The sequence below is a fragment of the Cajanus cajan genome, chromosome 7, assembly GCF_000230855.2.
Source record: "Cajanus cajan strain Asha chromosome 7, NIPB_CcT2T_4, whole genome shotgun sequence".
Lineage (NCBI taxonomy): Eukaryota > Viridiplantae > Streptophyta > Magnoliopsida > Fabales > Fabaceae > Cajanus > Cajanus cajan.
Genome location: NC_138523.1, coordinates 42,963,560 through 42,981,710, shown reverse-complemented (window position 1 = coordinate 42,981,710; position 18,151 = coordinate 42,963,560). Strand labels below are relative to the sequence as shown.

The 18,151-nt window shown below is 32.2% G+C and overlaps 2 protein-coding genes across 2 annotated transcripts; one reads left to right on the top strand and one right to left on the bottom strand.

Annotated features, from left to right (window-relative positions):
* The first annotated feature begins 313 nt into the window (after positions 1 to 313).
* Positions 314 to 3,609, top strand: LOC114915038 (uncharacterized). Its single transcript, XM_029269023.2, has 5 exons — positions 314 to 528; positions 792 to 956; positions 1,392 to 1,565; positions 2,764 to 2,870; positions 3,336 to 3,609. Exons 1-5 carry the CDS (start codon positions 361 to 363, stop codon positions 3,535 to 3,537), a joined length of 816 nt encoding a protein of 271 aa, XP_029124856.1. The 5' UTR covers positions 314 to 360; the 3' UTR covers positions 3,538 to 3,609.
* Positions 3,610 to 4,844: 1,235 nt separating this feature from the next.
* Positions 4,845 to 15,454, bottom strand: LON1 (lon protease 1). Its single transcript, XM_020384856.3, has 20 exons — positions 14,977 to 15,454; positions 14,699 to 14,764; positions 14,327 to 14,518; positions 14,152 to 14,217; positions 13,938 to 13,979; positions 13,719 to 13,841; positions 11,670 to 11,768; positions 11,385 to 11,450; positions 11,217 to 11,303; positions 10,209 to 10,248; positions 9,503 to 9,674; positions 9,083 to 9,207; positions 7,991 to 8,121; positions 7,785 to 7,889; positions 7,459 to 7,572; positions 7,090 to 7,257; positions 6,857 to 6,958; positions 6,416 to 6,646; positions 5,643 to 6,158; positions 4,845 to 5,334 (listed from the first exon to the last, which is right to left on the bottom strand). The coding sequence occupies exons 1-20, from the start codon at positions 15,250 to 15,252 to the stop codon at positions 5,146 to 5,148; spliced, it is 2,910 nt and encodes a 969-aa protein (XP_020240445.1). The 5' UTR covers positions 15,253 to 15,454; the 3' UTR covers positions 4,845 to 5,145.
* Positions 15,455 to 18,151: the final 2,697 nt, after the last annotated feature.

The following is an 18,151-nucleotide window of genomic DNA, read 5'->3' as shown; positions in this document are numbered from 1 at the left end:
GTAAACTTAAATAACTTTGATTTAAAAAAACTTAAATATAGATAAAATTTGAATAAAAGATTTAAAAAAAAAAATATATGTAATATAAATAAAGGAATCAATTAGAGTACAAATTTAGGCTATAACTAGTGAAGTCGGGGGCAAACTTGAATATATCTCAAATCAGCCTATTTTAAGAAAACCGAAAGGAAGCTTCAATATAAGTTAAATTAATAAGTCCACTTTCTTCAGACTTTAACAACGATAAACACTAATTAAAATATATGAACAGAACGCACACGATAAAACAATATATATAGCCATCACCATATCACAAATCCTCAAACAACCACAAAACTCAGACTCTTCTGCAGCATCTATATGGCGCATAGTTCCGGATCTAATGACAACTTTTGTCATGGATTCTCTCAGACTTACGAAGAGACTTCTATGGCTTCATATAATTTTAATTCTTCAGAGAATCAGTTTTTGTATTTTTCGTACCTTCATGATGAAGATAATGATGATGCACAAACTTCACATAAAAGGGTATTTATTATTTTTGTTATATATGCGACCTATATGCTAACGCCTAACGGGATATATATTTTCTTTTCTATATCCTAGCTAGTTCATACTATGCATAGCTATACAATCACTTATATTCTTTTTCTGAACACATTCAATTCCTCCAAATATATAGACCATATTGCAGTATATACTGTGTGAATCTATTTTCCTATTTCTTTTTAATTGTAAAGAGAGTCATATTTGCGATGCATTAAATTGTACGTGTTTTTGTTGTTTTACAGGCTCTGAAAGAGGTTTTCCAGCTTCCACCACCCCTGGGCTTAAAATTCACTGTGCCACCAGAAATGCTGCAACAAACAAGTTCATCTCAACTTGCAGCTAACAAGGTTGAGAAATTGAAGGCTGTGCAATTTCCAATGAGTATGCTCAAGATCGGGTACTTTAAGGTACAAAAATATAATTAATATATACTACTAGTAGGTCAAATATTGAATGTTGAATGCAGATACGAAATCGTTTCTATGAACACTCTTGACTTTCTTTTTAAAACAAGAAATGTTATTCCACCGAGTTTAGCACTTATTATTTCCTCCAATCTAAGTTAGACCTGGCTTCAAAAGTCACTTGGGATATATAATTGGACGGCACTCACAAACTAATTTTTGAAATACAGTTTACAAGTTTCATGGTGAATCCTAAACTGTATTATAAATAAAGAAAATTACAATTTGTTATGGGGTTTTCCTAACTTACATATATAATCTTGAAGACTAAATAGAATTCTCTAATTGGTAGGAGAAAAATAATGCTCATATAAAGGTCAGTATTAGTCTAGACTAGATTAAATTATTAACTACACAATTTTAATATCATATGCGCAGATTGAGGCTAAATATCCATATGAGTTGGTAGCTAAGTGTTATTATGCAAGACAAAAGTTAATGTGGGAGATATTACATGATGGCTTGAAGTACAAAATTGAAATACAATGCCAGAATATATCTGCCATTCGAGCTGTTATCGACGAAAACTCACCGGGAATTCTTGAAATTGAGGTACTTTGCTCTCTCTATGTATGTTACTATTTTAGGTAGAAGAAAAGCTGTGCCAAGTATAAGATTATTCTTTAGAAAAAATAATATGGATCCGCGTTTTATTAAGAAATTCATTTATGAATTTTTTTACTTCAATTTTGAGGAAAAACAAAGTAATTTTCTAGAAGTAAATGCATAAAGATTATTTTCTGAACATAGGTCATTTATTTAAATATATATTAATATAATAATCATTCGTTGATAATAAGTTGATTTTTATTTATTATTTGTGACAAAGTAAGTAGTAAATGAAGGTGGAAACTGGAAAGTGGGGCAAGATAACCGAGGAATGCAATGCCACTTGAGCTCTTTGTTTTTTTTATTATAAAAAAAGTAAATAATAAGTAGATAATATTAATATGCATCAGAAAAAGGTAGAGAGGTTAAAATAATCAGAAAGCAAGCTCAGTGGATAATGAATCCAACGATCATATGATTCATGCGCAAGTCACCGGAGAAGCTCTTTGGTTTATTATTAAAAACAGTCAACAATCTCGTTTGTTCTATGATTATTTTAATTGAATTAATGTAAAATCTAGAAGACTAAAATATTTAAAATTATAAGAAATATAATATACACCTATATATATATATATAATTAACTATTAAGATGAAATGTCAAAATTATAAATTAAAAATAAATTTTAAAATGTGTATAATTAATTTTAAATTAAAATAATTTGTTTCATTTAAAAATAAAATAAATGCGTTTAATATTTTAGTTTTTGATATTTTTTAAGAGAACTTAAAAGATTTTCTAAAAAAGTGTTTTGAATCCTCACTAAAAGAATATTAAGTTACTTTAATATAATATATTGTAATTTAATAAACAGGGAGGAACTGTTTCAAATTATAAGCAAAAGGTCATTAATTATTAGGCTCCTTATCTGCTAAGAGATGATTTATATACATTATCCAACCTTGTTCACCAAGAGCCATCCTTACTACTCTTTATTATGTAAATAAATCTGAAACTTAGTACATATAAAAATGAACTAATCTTCAGGGAAAGGGAGCATATTCAGATAATAAAATGATACATATTTCTTCACCTAACAGTTTTAAGTGTTTGAAAATAGTTTATTTAGAACGATGATGAACTCCTTATAATTAGTGCATCTTTTATGTTGAGAAACTAATAAAATCATCTCACCTGCAGCTAGACAAAGTACCATCGTTCTTTCGCGAGATTGAGCCAAAGCCTAAAAAACACACTATGTGGACTATATCTCATGACTTCACCGATGGTCAAGCTTCACAATACCGGTGCATATTTTTCTTCTTTTTTACTTTGATGTCGAATAAAGTTTTTTATCATTTGCTCACAAATTTGGTCCAGTTGTTCAAAGTTGAAAAAATGATTTTAAGAACATGTTTAGAGATTTTATGTAAAACAGGAGTTACTTTTTTTTTCTACTACTATAATAGAATACTTTTTGTTTCAACATTAGTTATAATTCCAATTTGTTTTAGAAAGCTATCAGAAACATCTCAAAATAATTAATTTGTTTAGATTCTATATTTTTTTTTAAAAGTTTAAATATACACAATAAACATTTTTTAAGGTAATTTTCTCATAAAACAAAAGTTGAAACTTAATTTAACATGAATTGATTTTAACAAATTAGACTTTCATTCAACTTAATTGTGTCTACATAATATCATTTTCCATCTCTCTTATTTTTTTCCTTTTTATCCTAATCTCTGTTGCTGACGAACTTTCTTATTCAGGAGGCATTATCTTCAATTTCCTCCCGGAGTTCTTGACGAACACTATATGAAGCTATTGCAAAGCGATAATCGATTGTTAGAATTGAGCCAAAGAACTTTTCCTAGTTCACACTCTGCTTATTTTAATTCGTATTTAGATCAAGGAACGACACAATTTTCTATCGGTCATGATCTACATACCATAGTTTACCCCTACTTTTAGACTCTGAACATGTCAGCAAATTTCTCCATGCTTCTTATTTCTCAAAGAAAAAATATGTTTTAATCTTTATAATTTTTCTCACCCTTTACACGATTTATGCATTAAAATGGATAGGGAAATGAAATAACAAAGCAATTAACTTAATATATAACCACATTCAAAAGAAGAGTAACAAGGCTGATAAAACTATTATTAGATGACATGCACGTCTCATAGAAGGGAGCGGGTTGATAAAGCCACTACGGTCAAACCGTCAAAGTTTATAGACTTTTCCATAAATAAATAAGTCTACAAAGGTCTCTTAAATGGTGATAATCATTAAAATAAGTTGAAGTCAAGTAACAACCAATATATGTATTATATGAACGAATTAGCTCAAGGATTAACAAAATAATAATAACTAAAGATAATGGGAGATGAAATAAAATTAAATTCTAAGATATGTTGTTACTTTCTATTCTATTATAACGGGTATATTGTAGTTTAAATAAGACCTCAATTTTTTGCATTAGCACGTTGATAACGTACGACATTCATAATTGTATTCGAGTACGAAGTTGTCGTCAAAAAAATTTCAAAACGTCCTCACTATAAATAAAGTAACTATCAAAAGAAACGGTAACTCAGTCTTGACAGTGTGCTATTCTTGATTCTTCAAATTCCTTACGATAAGGCCTTAAACTCTGGTATTGACTATGCGATTGATTTGAGTTTTATTTTATTTTATTATTATTAATAACAATGGGATAATAAAATGACAAACATGAAGTAGGCGAACCAGAACTCAATGGTATATTATCTTGTTTTATAAGAACAAGGAATGTATTAATTGGGCTCAGACATTGACACCCCTTTCTCTATCCCTAATTCCTAACTCCATGCCCCTAACCATAACCAGTTAAAAAAAAACGAGAAAACTTACAAATAAAAAAAAAGTTAATAACTTATACACTGCCAGTATAAATTTTTTTTACATTAACAATTAATCATAACTTTTAATAATATCATATCATTTACTTATTTAATTAAATAAAATAATTTAAAAGATATGATTAATTACGAATAACAGTGTATAGATGATTATCTCATAAAAAAAACTTGTAACAATTGGTATTTTATGCATCAAAGGAGTATTAAAAATAGATACCTCAGAGGATAAAAACAAAACTAGATTTTAAGATACGGCACGTGAAGACACATATAGAGAGATATATGAATCCAATTAAAAAAAAAATATTAAATGGAATAATCCTATTGAGGATTATTCTTCATTCCCACCGTGTTTGTGTAACTATCAAAAACAAAAATTTGAAAGTTGTCTTGTATTATTGTATATATTATAGAATATCCTCCCTCGAGTATGAACACTCCCTGGCCCTGCCTCAGCAAAAAATATAAAACTAAAAAGAAAATGCATCCCGTCAAATATAAATATACATGTTATTACAATTGTGACATCTGAAGAAAGACAATGATACTCAGCCTTGAGCCCAAGAGATGAATAAAAACTCCGAAAACCATCGGTACTAATACAGTACAAAATTCAGCTGGTTCCCAGCTCAACAAAGAATCAATTTTCATCTCAAGATCCTACAGGGCATTAGTGACTTACTTTGTATTCTGAGACTGCTCATCAACAAAAGCCAAATTAAAGATCTGCATGTAGTCATCAACAAAATGAACATCAAGACCTTCTTTCACATTAGGTGCTAGCTCGTCAAAATCTCTCCTGTTAGCTGAAGGGAATATAATAGTCTTAACTTCGCTCCTCCTTGCAGCTATGGTTTTCTCTTTAACCTGCAATTTTCACAGCATTGCATGACCAACAGTTTCGGACAAAAGAATATACAGCACAAAATTTTGAGGTAGCTTTTGATGAATAAATTTGTTGACCAGGCAACCCTTACTAGGGAATTTTGTTTCTTTATTCTTAATGTAATTTGTTGGTGCATACTGAAAGCAGGGGACCAACTCATCAAGGAAATCCCCTTTTAAAACAAAAAATTTTGTAACTTGAAAGCCAATAACATCTAAAGATGATCAGAAGTTTCTGCATCACAAATTACGAACAATAATATTGCAATAGAAGGTATTTCTCAACATACCCCGCCAATGGGAAGAATCTTCCCCGTAAGTGTTACTTCCCCAGTCATTGCTAGATCCTTCTTCACAGGCTTCTTCATGGCAAGGGACAATAGTGAAGTGGTCATAGTGCAACCAGCACTTGGTCCGTCCTTTGGTGTAGCCCCTGCTGGGACATGGAGGTGTAGCTTTGAATTTGCAAAGAATGGATTTTCTGGTTCTCTTTCCATTAGTATTGCTCTGGAAACTGTGTGAGCTATCTGAGCACTTTCTTTCATCACGTCTCCTAATTGACCAGTGAGATTCAGTGTTCCTTTTCCCTCCCCTTCTTCAATAAGTGTGGTCTCTATATACAGCGTGGAACCACCCATTGCAGTCCAGGCAAGACCCATAACAACACCGACAGGTGTCTGATCATAGATGCGCTCAGCATGGAAGACAGGCTTGCCAACAAAGTCAGCTAGATTAGATTTATCAACCAATACTTTTTCGATAGTCTTGGTTTCAATTTCCTTATCATCCTCACTTTCTTTTGCAACCTGACAAAATTAAGATCCATATATAATATTATATCAAATAAATGAACCAGTGGTTATTGGACCCCAAAAAATAGTTATTAGGTTTCACAGGAAAAAATATCAAACTATTGAAGTTTGCGCACATACTTTATGATCAGTTGAAAACTTTTGTACAAAACAAGGTTCTACGGCGGTCAAAGAAGAGCAGGTACAACACAAAATGCACATGTATCAAAGATCAATTTTTTTTATGAGAACTTGAATGTACGCTAAACTACCTCGAGAGACTGAGATTGATCAGATGATAGATTTGATTCCTCCTTGTCAACTTCATCAGAAGTTTCACCCACTTCTTCAGGATTACTACCCTCCACCACTTCGGAGTTCTCTTTTTGAACTGTATTTTGACCCAATTCATCAGAGTCTACTTTGTCTTTTATTGGTTCCATATTCTGAGCACTAACGGTCGCATCAATCATTTCCCCTTGCCTCACAAGTTGTAGCGCTATCTGCCATGAAACAACCACAACTTTTTTACTCAAAGGTAACTGAAGTATTTACTATATTCAAATTCTGATGCAGTAATAAACTAATGCAGCCAAACAAATGGAAAACAACAAATCATGAATGGTTGTCTTTTAAACAATACACACCGAATAGTCTTTTTCACTGTCAGTAACAAAAAGTTGACTGTATTGGGGGAAAAAACCTTAACAGACCTTTCGGTAAATTTTCTCTATGTGCTTTTGAAGGTTTCTGACCCCTGCTTCTCGGCAGTAATTTTCTATTAGGGCAAGAAGAGCAGCATCAGTCACTTCCACCTGAAGCAAGGTAAAGTCAATATTTTCAGCAAGGCAATAAAATCTGGCATCATTATGCTTGCAATAACACTTTCGAATATCCCATTCTCTCCTGGAGAAGGGACCACAAAAAAGGTAGCAAAGATAAGTACTTGTTCAGGCTTTATTCCACAAGTTTCACGAGTAGTCTTCTCCAGATAATCTCTAGCAATATGCATTTTCTCATCAGTAATATACCCAGCAATCGCAACAACCTCCATCCGATCCAACAGGGGATTAGGTATCATTTCCACTACATTAGCAGTGCAAACAAAAAGAACCTGCAGTGAGATTTCCAATGCATAAGTAATTATGGTAAAAACAAACCAACTTTGCCTCCAGGGAACTGAATGAAAACTATACATTCAATAATTGTTTGACCATTCTAAGAACTAGCCATTAACACAATGAATAAACCATGCACAAATGCTGACTATACCACAAACTCACTATCAAGGCTCCAGATTATAAAAAATAAATACCTTTGATAGATCAATGGGAACATCAAGATAGTGGTCCAGAAAATTAGCATTCTGCTCTGGATCCAGAAGCTCTAACAAAGCACTTGCTGGATCACCAGCATGTCCTCTGCCCAACTACCAATTTAATAAAACAAACATTAATACTAAAATCAGCATTTTTATGGAAGATTTACAAGATTTAAAACCACAGTAAAATTTAATGAAACTGAAATGCAAGCATTATATTTATTAAGGCCAGGACAACCTGTACCAACATAGAATAGAACAGGAAATCAGAAAAAAAAATTACTTGGCCAAAAAAATTGAACCGTTTAGTGATGTATTACTTTGTCAATCTCATCAATCAAAACAAGGGGGTTGGCCGTGCCCACATTCTTAAGGCATTGTACCATCTTCCCAGGCATAGCACCGATATAGGTTCGACGATGACCCTGTAAAATAAAATATTGATGACTCAAAAGCTTACCACTTATGTTGCATTAGACTGGTTTATATAATTCAACTGTGGCAAAGAAACAGAGACTTTAGCTACCTTGATTTCAGCCACATCAGCTAATCCTCCTACAGAGAATCGGAAGAACTTACGGTTCAAGGCACGTGCAATTGAACGGCCAATACTTGTTTTTCCCACTCCAGGTGGACCAGAAAGACAGATAATTTTCCCTGATTATACGAGAAAATTCAGGAATCATCTCACTTTTTTAAACATGCCAAGGTTTATGCACCAACGGCTTAAACATCAAACAAATGGACTAGCATACTATAGTCAACATCTTAAAACCATTTTAACAAGAGTCAATACCAAATACATAAAACAGGGCAACTAGATTAAATTTCAAAAATGGGCAATCCTATTATAAAGCCACAACCAGTCAACGAGGTCAAATTTTTTTTTAATTATTACTCAAATTTCATAGAAAATCCATATTAGTTAAAATAACTAATACCATAACAACATGGCAAGGTTGCCCTGCCGTAAAATATTTTATATGTAGAATTATAATCAAGCATCAAGATATATCATATATGGTGATTTAAGACTACTTAATTAAAGCATCTTACCTATCTGAAGAAATGATAGAAATACATTATTCAGGTTAAATTATTAATTTTGTCACTAAACTTGACATCCTTTTTCATCTTGGTGCCCACAAGAAAAAGAAACTACATTTTGGTCCATAGATGAAAAAGAGTTTACGGAATGTTGCTTGTTGTTTGAGGTTATAACAGGTGTTAGATTTAATCTACATACTTGATTTTTTTTTCCCCTGTGAAAAAATTTACACTTCATTTTAGTCCCAACGTTAAAATAAAATAAAACTCAACACTTTGGTCTTTACAACTGAACACGCTTTTTTTCCATCACCACGTGAAAAAAACACCAACACACCATTATAATTTCAGCAAACAGTGGAGACCAATTCATAAAGATTTTTTCATAAGGAGCAAAATTTAGAGTATTTTTAAAACAAAAAGGTGTAAGAACCAAGTTTTCAACTTAACCTAGTATTTGTAGACAGTGAATAGCCAGATCAATAGAGCAATATAGTATTTTTTAGACAGTGAATACATTAAAACCCAGATAGATCTTCAGATACATTACACAGATATGGACCATGATTACCTTGTGAAGTCCCTCTCAATTTTCCAACAGCTATAAATTCCAGTATCCTTTCCTTCACATCAGTTAATCCATAATGGTCTTCATCAAGAATATTTTGTGCCCGAGTAACATCAAAGTTCTCATCACTGGATTGGAAATCTAACTGATTAAATTCATGAGATTTGAAATAGTTTGTAGTTAACGTAAAAAGGGCAGTAATTCAGAAAATAAAAACCCTTAGTTCATCTAAAAGCCTCTTAAAACTATGCTTATGCATTTAGTTGACACCTAAGGGCCTTTCCAGAAACACTGGTTAAACTGTCCTAAATTACTCTAGCGATAATAATGGTAATGGGAGGTGTACATGAGGTATGCATTGAAATCTTAAACATAAATTACTCTAGCAAAAATAGTAAGAATGCAATTCCATGTATGCAAAACCTGTATTCACCAAACGGAAGTGCAGTCAACCAGTCCAAATAGTTCCGGGTAACACTGAATTCACTAGAACTAGCCTCCAGCAGCTGTAGCTTTGCAAGTTCTTCATCTATAACTTGTAAAATATGAGGTGGGCATTTTTCTCTCTTTGGCTCAATTCTTTCTCTGAATTTACCTGAAATAAAGAACAAAATAAATGTTATGATAATGGTATACAAAAATAATTGAATGATATTGCACAAAAACATAAAGAGGTGCACAAGATTTATAAATAAATAAAAATAAATAAATAAAAAAGTTAGGTGAAACTTCTTTAGTAATTTAGGGCCTGTTTAGTGTTTATTTGTGTTCTTATTTCCTGTTTTCATTTTATAAATACAGAACAGTCATTTTGTTTTCAAAGTGTTTCCTGTTATAAAAATTTGTACAGGAAACACTGAAAACTTTTTTTTTTCTGTTTCCCATAAAAATCTTCGAAAATAGGAAACAGGATGAAAATTTTGAAATTAGAAAGTATAAACAACAAATGAAAACACAAGTAAATGGGGCCTTAGTAATCGGAAAGACTTCCATCAATTAGTTGCGGGTTCTAGAGGCTAATGAACTTGTCTACATGTATGCACACAACAGCAATCCTTTGGTCATGACATGGATTATAAAAGAAATCTACTGTATTGTACAAAAGCAGATATTATAGATTAGAACCAACCAGTAAGGGCTGTTTTGTCATCAGTCTCCAGTCCCAACTCCTGCAAAAAGGAAAATTCAAAGAAGAAAATAAATTTAAGACCAATTTGAATACTATTTGGAAAAAAACTTAATTAAGCACTTCAAAAACCTCTTATTTTGATAAGTTTCTCCATGAAGTTTATTGAAATAAGCTAAAAAGAACTTATAGGAAGGTCATGAACCTAAATACGCACTGCCAAACACCCCCCATTCATAAACTGTACTCGTGATAGGATGAAGGAAAATGCCACCAGCAAGATCAAATACTTAGGTCGACACCTACACTTCCAAGACTACAGGATACACAATAAATCCTAATGAAAAGGCATAGCCATAAGAAATGTGTTCTCTGATGGGACACCATACAAGACTTCCAAAGAATGAAGTCAATGATATATAAATAAGCTCAACCAGCTTTTTTATCAGCATATAGTTACATCCTTGCTTTGCTTGCTACCAGAAAATAGCAATAAATTGGCCACAAGACAGACTGCAAAATTCAGAGATTAGTGGCAGCAGTCAATCATCAAGTGCTTGGTTGTTGTGAATAAATTCATGAGGTCTGGTGATGTGCTACCCAAGGAATTAGGAGTAATAGTGATAGTTTGTTGAGGCCTTAGTTAATTGTTAAGATTCAGTTAGTTTGTTGCAAGTAAGGAGGGGTGGATAATGAGAAATAAGGCACATTGCCTATAAATAGGAGGAAGGGAGGCTGAGATGGGGGTATCATGTTGATTGAGAAGAGTTAAAGTCCTTGAGCATTGGAAGGTGCAGACCCTCAAAATTCAGCAATCAAACTGTCTGTAATCAGGGGAATTTCCCCATTTTCTATATAAAATCTGATCCGGTTTCTATCAAATTGACAGCAGAAAGAAATCATGCAAAACAAACCAACTTTCTGATGAGTAATTTTTGTTGATATGAGACAAAACAAACTTGTCTAGGATTTGACGCACACGGCTGTAAAAAAATTACATGGGCTTTGTACCTTCTTTATGGCCTTAAGCTGCTCGTTTAACAAGTAACGGCGCTGCTCACCACTTATCTTTTCTTCAATTGCTTTTGCAATTGATTCCTGGAAAGAAATAAATACAAACCTTAATAAACTATGAGAAGTTGAATGCAACACATACAAGAAAGCTAAAGACATTATTACCTGAATCTTGCTGATTTCCATCTCTTTCTTTACCAACTCCAGTGTAAGTTTTAATCGTTTATACACCTGTTCAGCAACACAGAAAATTCACCTTCAAATGTGAAATTTTCAGTCTTTCATGTGTTTCCCTCTTTATATATTAAATTGATAGCAATAGAGAACCATTGAACTTCTGATAAGGTTTGACCCAAGAAATTACAGCACAAAAATGGAAAATATATTCTCACTACATCATGTCAGAGTTTCTCAGTATCATTGTCAATTGTCAAAGGTAAGGGTGCTCACATCTAGCTCTTCAAGAACTTGTTGACATTGCAATTTGTTTGCCCCAGATATTGCAGCACCAAAATCTGCAAGCCTTGGATAAGTAAAATCACCTATATGCTGCATAATTTAAGAAAAAGGAAGTCAATATAATATAATAAATATTATAGAAGTAAAGTATTGAACTGTATTCTAATATTACATGTAACAACCATCATATAAGTACTTCAGTACTTCCAACTGCATCATCCCTTGTACTATGTTTTGAATCAATGAAAAAAATACAGTGTTCTTATTAGCAATTGTTTTGATAAACCCATTTTTGTGTGTCTGGGAAGAATCATGATACACAATTTGTGTTATGACTTAAGCACAAGAGAAAAGCCAAACTCAAAAAACTAGTCCATTGGGTGGGAAAATTTCATGGCTTAAGTATCACATTAAACATCTATTTCTACTCGGTAAGAGACTCATAACATTGTCGCCTCCTTTAAAAGTCATCGTCTACAGCAGCTTCACACTATCGACATTCAACACTAACTCGATAGTAGCCTTTCTCTCTGACAGTTGCACTCATCTATCAGAATTCAATACATTGTACCTTAATCTAGCATATAAGTAGCCCTTGCCATAGCCCAACTCTTAACAAGAGTTTCAATTGTTATAACTTTAGCACAAAAGCCCAATTCATAAAACTAGTCCATTAGTTAAGAGAGTCTCATTGCTTAAGTACAACATTAAGCTTCTCATTCTACTCAATGTGGGACTGAGGACTCATAACAATCTGTTAGTTTATGTGAAAAATTAACAATATAATTAATAGCTTGTAAGTCTTCAAATAGAATAATAGTTTAACTATGCTCCTAATTTATAACACAAAAAACTGTTTCAGAAACATAAGTAAAATCAAATTTATTATCTGGAACAAGCTGGTTGACCCAAATAGTTATATTGTAATGAAAAGACAGACTTGGGGAATCTTCTTAATGAGCAAGTAACAGAAAATACAAAAATATGAGAAAAAAACTACTACTAAAATAAATAATTGAATGTTTTAGTCCAACCAACCAACGCAAGGATGATTAACATGTCCATATCACCAATGTGATGTATATATGAATGACCCATGTTCAAATCATGATTTTTCTTTTTTAAATACCGCACCTTAGAGTTCACAATACCACATGATACTTAGAGAAGGCTGAGAAGCACCACTGCATTAATGCATGCATGCAAAATGATTGAATTTGGAGTATAAAGTAAAATGTCTTCTTGCATTAACATAAATAATATTCAATAGTACCTTTATTATATCTTAGAAAGTAGAATAATTTAGAATGTCTTAGTGATTACCTCTTAGGATTAGAGTTCCTGGTTCCTTGGTTTCCATATTTCCTTACAATTACATTCATGATTTGTTTCCTTATTTAGCTAGGATTATGATTCAGTATTAGTATAAGTATAGGTTAGTGATTTATGTATTGTATCACATTGTAATATATCACATCATATGAAAATAATATTAATTTCTGGGATGATATGCTGAGAGTTGAGTAAAAGTATGAAGAAATGCCATGCCAAGGAGCCATAGATTCCTCTAGGAATCATTCTATAAGACAATTGCAAGAAACTTGTTTAAAGTAAAGCCAAAAAACTTCATCAAAATTAGATTTATTGTTGTCAAGATGTCTAAGGGTTCATTGTCAAGATATCTAAAACATGGTTCTTAGAAATAAAAATAATGATGACTTAACACTTTTTGCCTAATATTTTCTGTTCTTGACTAATCATTTTATATTTCTTCTTTCTCCCTCTACCATTCAAGTGGTGGAAAATTATCACAAAGATTGGCATTAAGTATTTTCCATATTTGATATGGCTGTTGGACAACAATATGAAGCAATATAGAGCCAATTCATTGGAGAGTTTACACACAAACACTGTGTGTGTGTGTCTCAACTTCCAAAATTTCTAGCAAACTAATGCAAACAAACCTAGGAATGTAAACAAAGAAAAACTCTAATCCCCTCCTCCAATTCCATGTTCAAATAAACAGAGAAGGCTCCAAACCTTAGTGTACGTCTGAACATGATCTCTCCAAAGGGAACTTGTTTTAAGAACATCTCTTAGGGTTGATATAACCTCGAAAGATGTGGCCTTTATAATATCATCATCTTTGTTATAAGCTTTATCCTGCATCACCAAGTATGTTATTAGAGAATAGATGATCCAATAAAAATCTCAGTTTAATGAAAATATAAAATGAGGAAACAGTAGATAAAGACATACCTTGAGATGATCAACTTTTACAGTAAGTGGATCCTCACTAACCTGAAGAAAAGACAAGTTTTCAGTGTTAAACAAACATCGAAATACTTTAGCCCCATATACACAAAGAAATGTGAATCACTGTTAAGAATAAAACTCAAGCACAAATATGGAGATAATGACACAATAATAAAATTAACCACCAATTTTTTTAATTTTCACATGTTCAACTAACCATCTCTGTTATGCGTAGGCGCCGATGACCAATCAGGATAACCTGATCCCCATGAATACTTGAAATCTGGTATTGAAAGGGGAATAGTTATAAAACGTTAGGTACTTATCAAAGTTATACAAGCAATCCATTTAAGGCATAAAGCAACTACTAAATTAAGTACTAGATCACATACCTGAGCAAGAGTCCCAACTTCGTGAAGACGATTAAATAACTCTTTTCCTTTTAAATCATATACACTTTTATCTGTGTCTGAGCTAGATACCACACTAGGATCAGCCTCTGGTTCGTCCTTAAGGAGAAAAGCACCAGCATAAGGGGCTTGTCTTTCTCGACTTTCCTGTAAAGCTGCCAACAATTTGGGATCCTAGACACAATGTTAAATACTCATTAGAATATAGGTAACAGTACTTTTAAGTTTCAAATTACATTAAGCCAAGTCCTAGTCACATACATGCACTGATCACAGATTATGGTTCAGCCAGAAACATGTAATGAGCAAAGAAAGAAAGGTATTTAACTCATCATTCCTGACAACTCACCATACCTTAACAAAGACTGGCATGTAAAATCCTGGGAAAAGTGGTCTATGTATCAATGGTAATGCCAAAACCTGTTCCAAAGATAATGAGGAAAATTAAGCATCCAGAATATTGCATATGAGTTATCAACATAACTGAAAACAAAGCAATATAGAAAGGGAAAAAAAAAAAAAAAAACTTCATCCACTAACTCCAACTCTTTTGTTTTATAAGATTGAGCTTAAAATGAAAGAATTGAACAACTAAAAAAGTAACGGAAACACAAGCACAATCGGAAACTAACGGTGAGATAATCTTCGGGCCTGGGATATGTGGGAACGATAGCGGAGGCCTTTGACTGGGAGTCCTCGGGCGCTTTGACTCCGGCGTCAACCACTTGATCGGAGGCGTCACCGGAATCGGAGCAGAAAAAATACCTGCCTCCGACATTAGTGTTTCTCCAGCTTAACCCGCCGAGAGAAGTGAGCAGACGGAGCAGCGGCGAGGCGGAATCGTGCGCGGGACGGAGCACCGTGGGGTGTGCGCGGTGGATGCGTGAGGATGAAATGAGCTTCAACATTGGCTTGGACAATGGGATGGGATTTTGGAAATTGGAGGTTGGTTCATGCCCTAGCTAGGCGTATAAATTATTAGATGAGATTTGGATGGCAAAATGGGGCTTTAAAGTGGTGAGGTGAGGACTGCCATTGTTAGTGGTGAAAGCGAAGAGGGCTGGGTTGTGTTGTGTTGTGTCGTGTGTTCTTTTCTTGCATTGCTTCCAGACTTGTTAAAGCCCCTCATAAACCCTCGTCTACCGTATTTACCAAAATGGCCTTTTCTTGCAGCGGAAGTTCGCTTTCGTCCTCTCTGTTGGTGAAACTTTACATTGGGTTAAGAAGTGTGTTAATTAAATTATATGTATTTAAATTATAAAAATATACAAGCTATTGCTCCAATTAAAATTTAGTTGAGATTCTTTAAGTAAAATTTTAAGTTTATGTTTTGTAGATAGAAAAACAATAAAAATAAAAATAGTTAGAAGAAGAATTCTACCAAAAATAATCTATTAGATCTCTGGTAAGACATTAATAATTGATTATCTAATAATATAATTACAATAATATATATTTAACGTCTTAAATAATAAATTGTAAAATTATTTTAATATACAAATATTATAAACTTAATTTCAAACGTATATATCTATTATAAACTTAAGTTTTTTTTTTGTCATGTTGTTATATTAAAAAGTAGTATGTATAATCTTCATTGATAACTTTTTTTTTTATGAAATCTTAAGTTTTTCAAATTAGTGGCTTCAATTATTAATTTTTTAAGTCATGTTATTGGTGTAAACCAATTTTATTGACTATTCTCTATCGAAAAATAATTTAATTAATTATTTTTAGTAAGATTTTTTTCCCAATTTTGTTTTGTTTCTTCTACAATATTTAAATTTAATACTTTATTATCTTCCTTAAGGGATCAAGATTTGTTGGTTAATTCACTCATATAAATATTTGAAAGAACAACATTTATAGGTATTTTAAATTAAATTATCATCAATTTATTAAATTTTAAAATTTAGTTAGTATTTATATCATGTTTACAAATGTATGACTTTGGGAAGTTACGTAGGTTTTGCTTGTTACAATGAAAATAGAAAGAAAACAAATGCAACCAGCAAAAAAAAAAGAAGGGAAATGTCGTGTTTTCTCTTGTACGGTTAGTAAATAAACAAGAAAGGAATTTTTTTTTATGGATTTCACGTAGGAATGACAATGGTACAGAGCAGGTACAAATTTCATTAAGGTCATTTTTATATTCTATATTCATCTTCATATGGACAAATATGAGATTTGGGTCATTATTCTTATTTTTATCAAGTATTAGATATATTTATATCTGTCTAAAAGTTTAATTAAATTTTTTAAATAAAATATTTAAAAACCAAAAATTTCAATATAGAATATCAATTATAAAATTACATCAATTAAATAATATTTGACAAAAAATTTTAATAGAGTAAAAATTATATAAATGTTAAGTAATTTTAAAAAAAATAAATAATTCAAGTTTGAAGAAATTTAAAGTAGATACAAAAACAAGGAGAGTATTTGTATATTCATACCTATCCCAAAATCCAATTTAATAAATGGAGCATTACTTGTATCCCGGTAAAAATGTGTCCTGTAGGGGTTAGCTTATTAAAAGTAGCGTTTATTTGACATGGTATTTTCATATCTGAATTTCGAGAGCAAATACTTGTATTGCATGTTGTCTTCACGCTTGCCTGGTTAATAAAAATTTATGACGGGAGTAAATGTTAAGAGAATATAAGTGAAGTAAAACATTGAAAATGTGATTGATCTTGTGGTGTAGTAAATTTTACTAGGTTTCTTTCTGCTTGATGTGTTGGACTATTAATTGTAATTGTCCTTATCCTTAGTTTAATTCCTAGTGAAGTGATAAGAAGTTTCTGCTTAAAATTTTTTTTGTAGTTTTGTCTTCAAACTCCTCATTTTCCTCTTCTTTGTATTCTGTAGTGATTGTTTCATGGTCTTCTGTATGGGCTACTTTTGATTCTTTTCTTCTTCTTTTTTTTTTTTTTTTACCAAAAAGGCATTAGCATTTTATTGTGTGAATTGGAAAGCAAGGAAGGAGCAGCAGCCTAGGGATGATGTTGTTGTTGAAGATGAAACTAATGGTGGGTTTGTATTGTATCTTAATATTTGGATATGTTTTATGATCCTGATTCAGGTTCTGACTTTGAAGGTAAATTATTTGACTCTGATTTTAAACTCTGAATATCTTAATGTCATTGGACGTTTAGTAGTTTGAGTTTTTCTTGTTACGAGATTTTTTGGTCACATTCCTCTCTCAAGTTTTCCTTTATTTTTTTTTCCACATAATTCTTGATATATAGATTGATAGGGTTTGATTCTTTTATTAGATACTAGGTAAAATGAACATTGCTGCATGGGCTAGCAAAGAAGAGGAGGATAAGGACGCATCCACTTCCTTGAAAGCAAAAGCAGAACCACCTAAGAGTGTCATTGAAGCACGTGCAGTATCATGGGAGGAAGCTGAGAAGGCCAAGTATATGGCCAGGTCAGTTCATACTGATTATTGATGTTAACATTATCTGTAATTTCTGTTGCTTTAGAGATGTAAATCCATTAACATGCCCAATTATTCATAATTAAATTAAATTTCATCAAGTAAAGGATGCTGCCCAAATAAAGCTTGCATTGTGACATTTCGTCTCAAAGATATAAATAAAACTATTACAGTGTATTCACTTAATAGCTGAAGCTTTCAAGAGCACTGAACTTTATCAATTGGCTATTTATTTTTGCTACAAATAGACCCATGAATATTTGTCAAAAGAATTTGGACCTGCCATTTTCTGTAGGTATTTAATCCTGTAAAAAGTAATATTTCTATTACATTTCTTCTGTAAGTAGCATTTTTAAAGC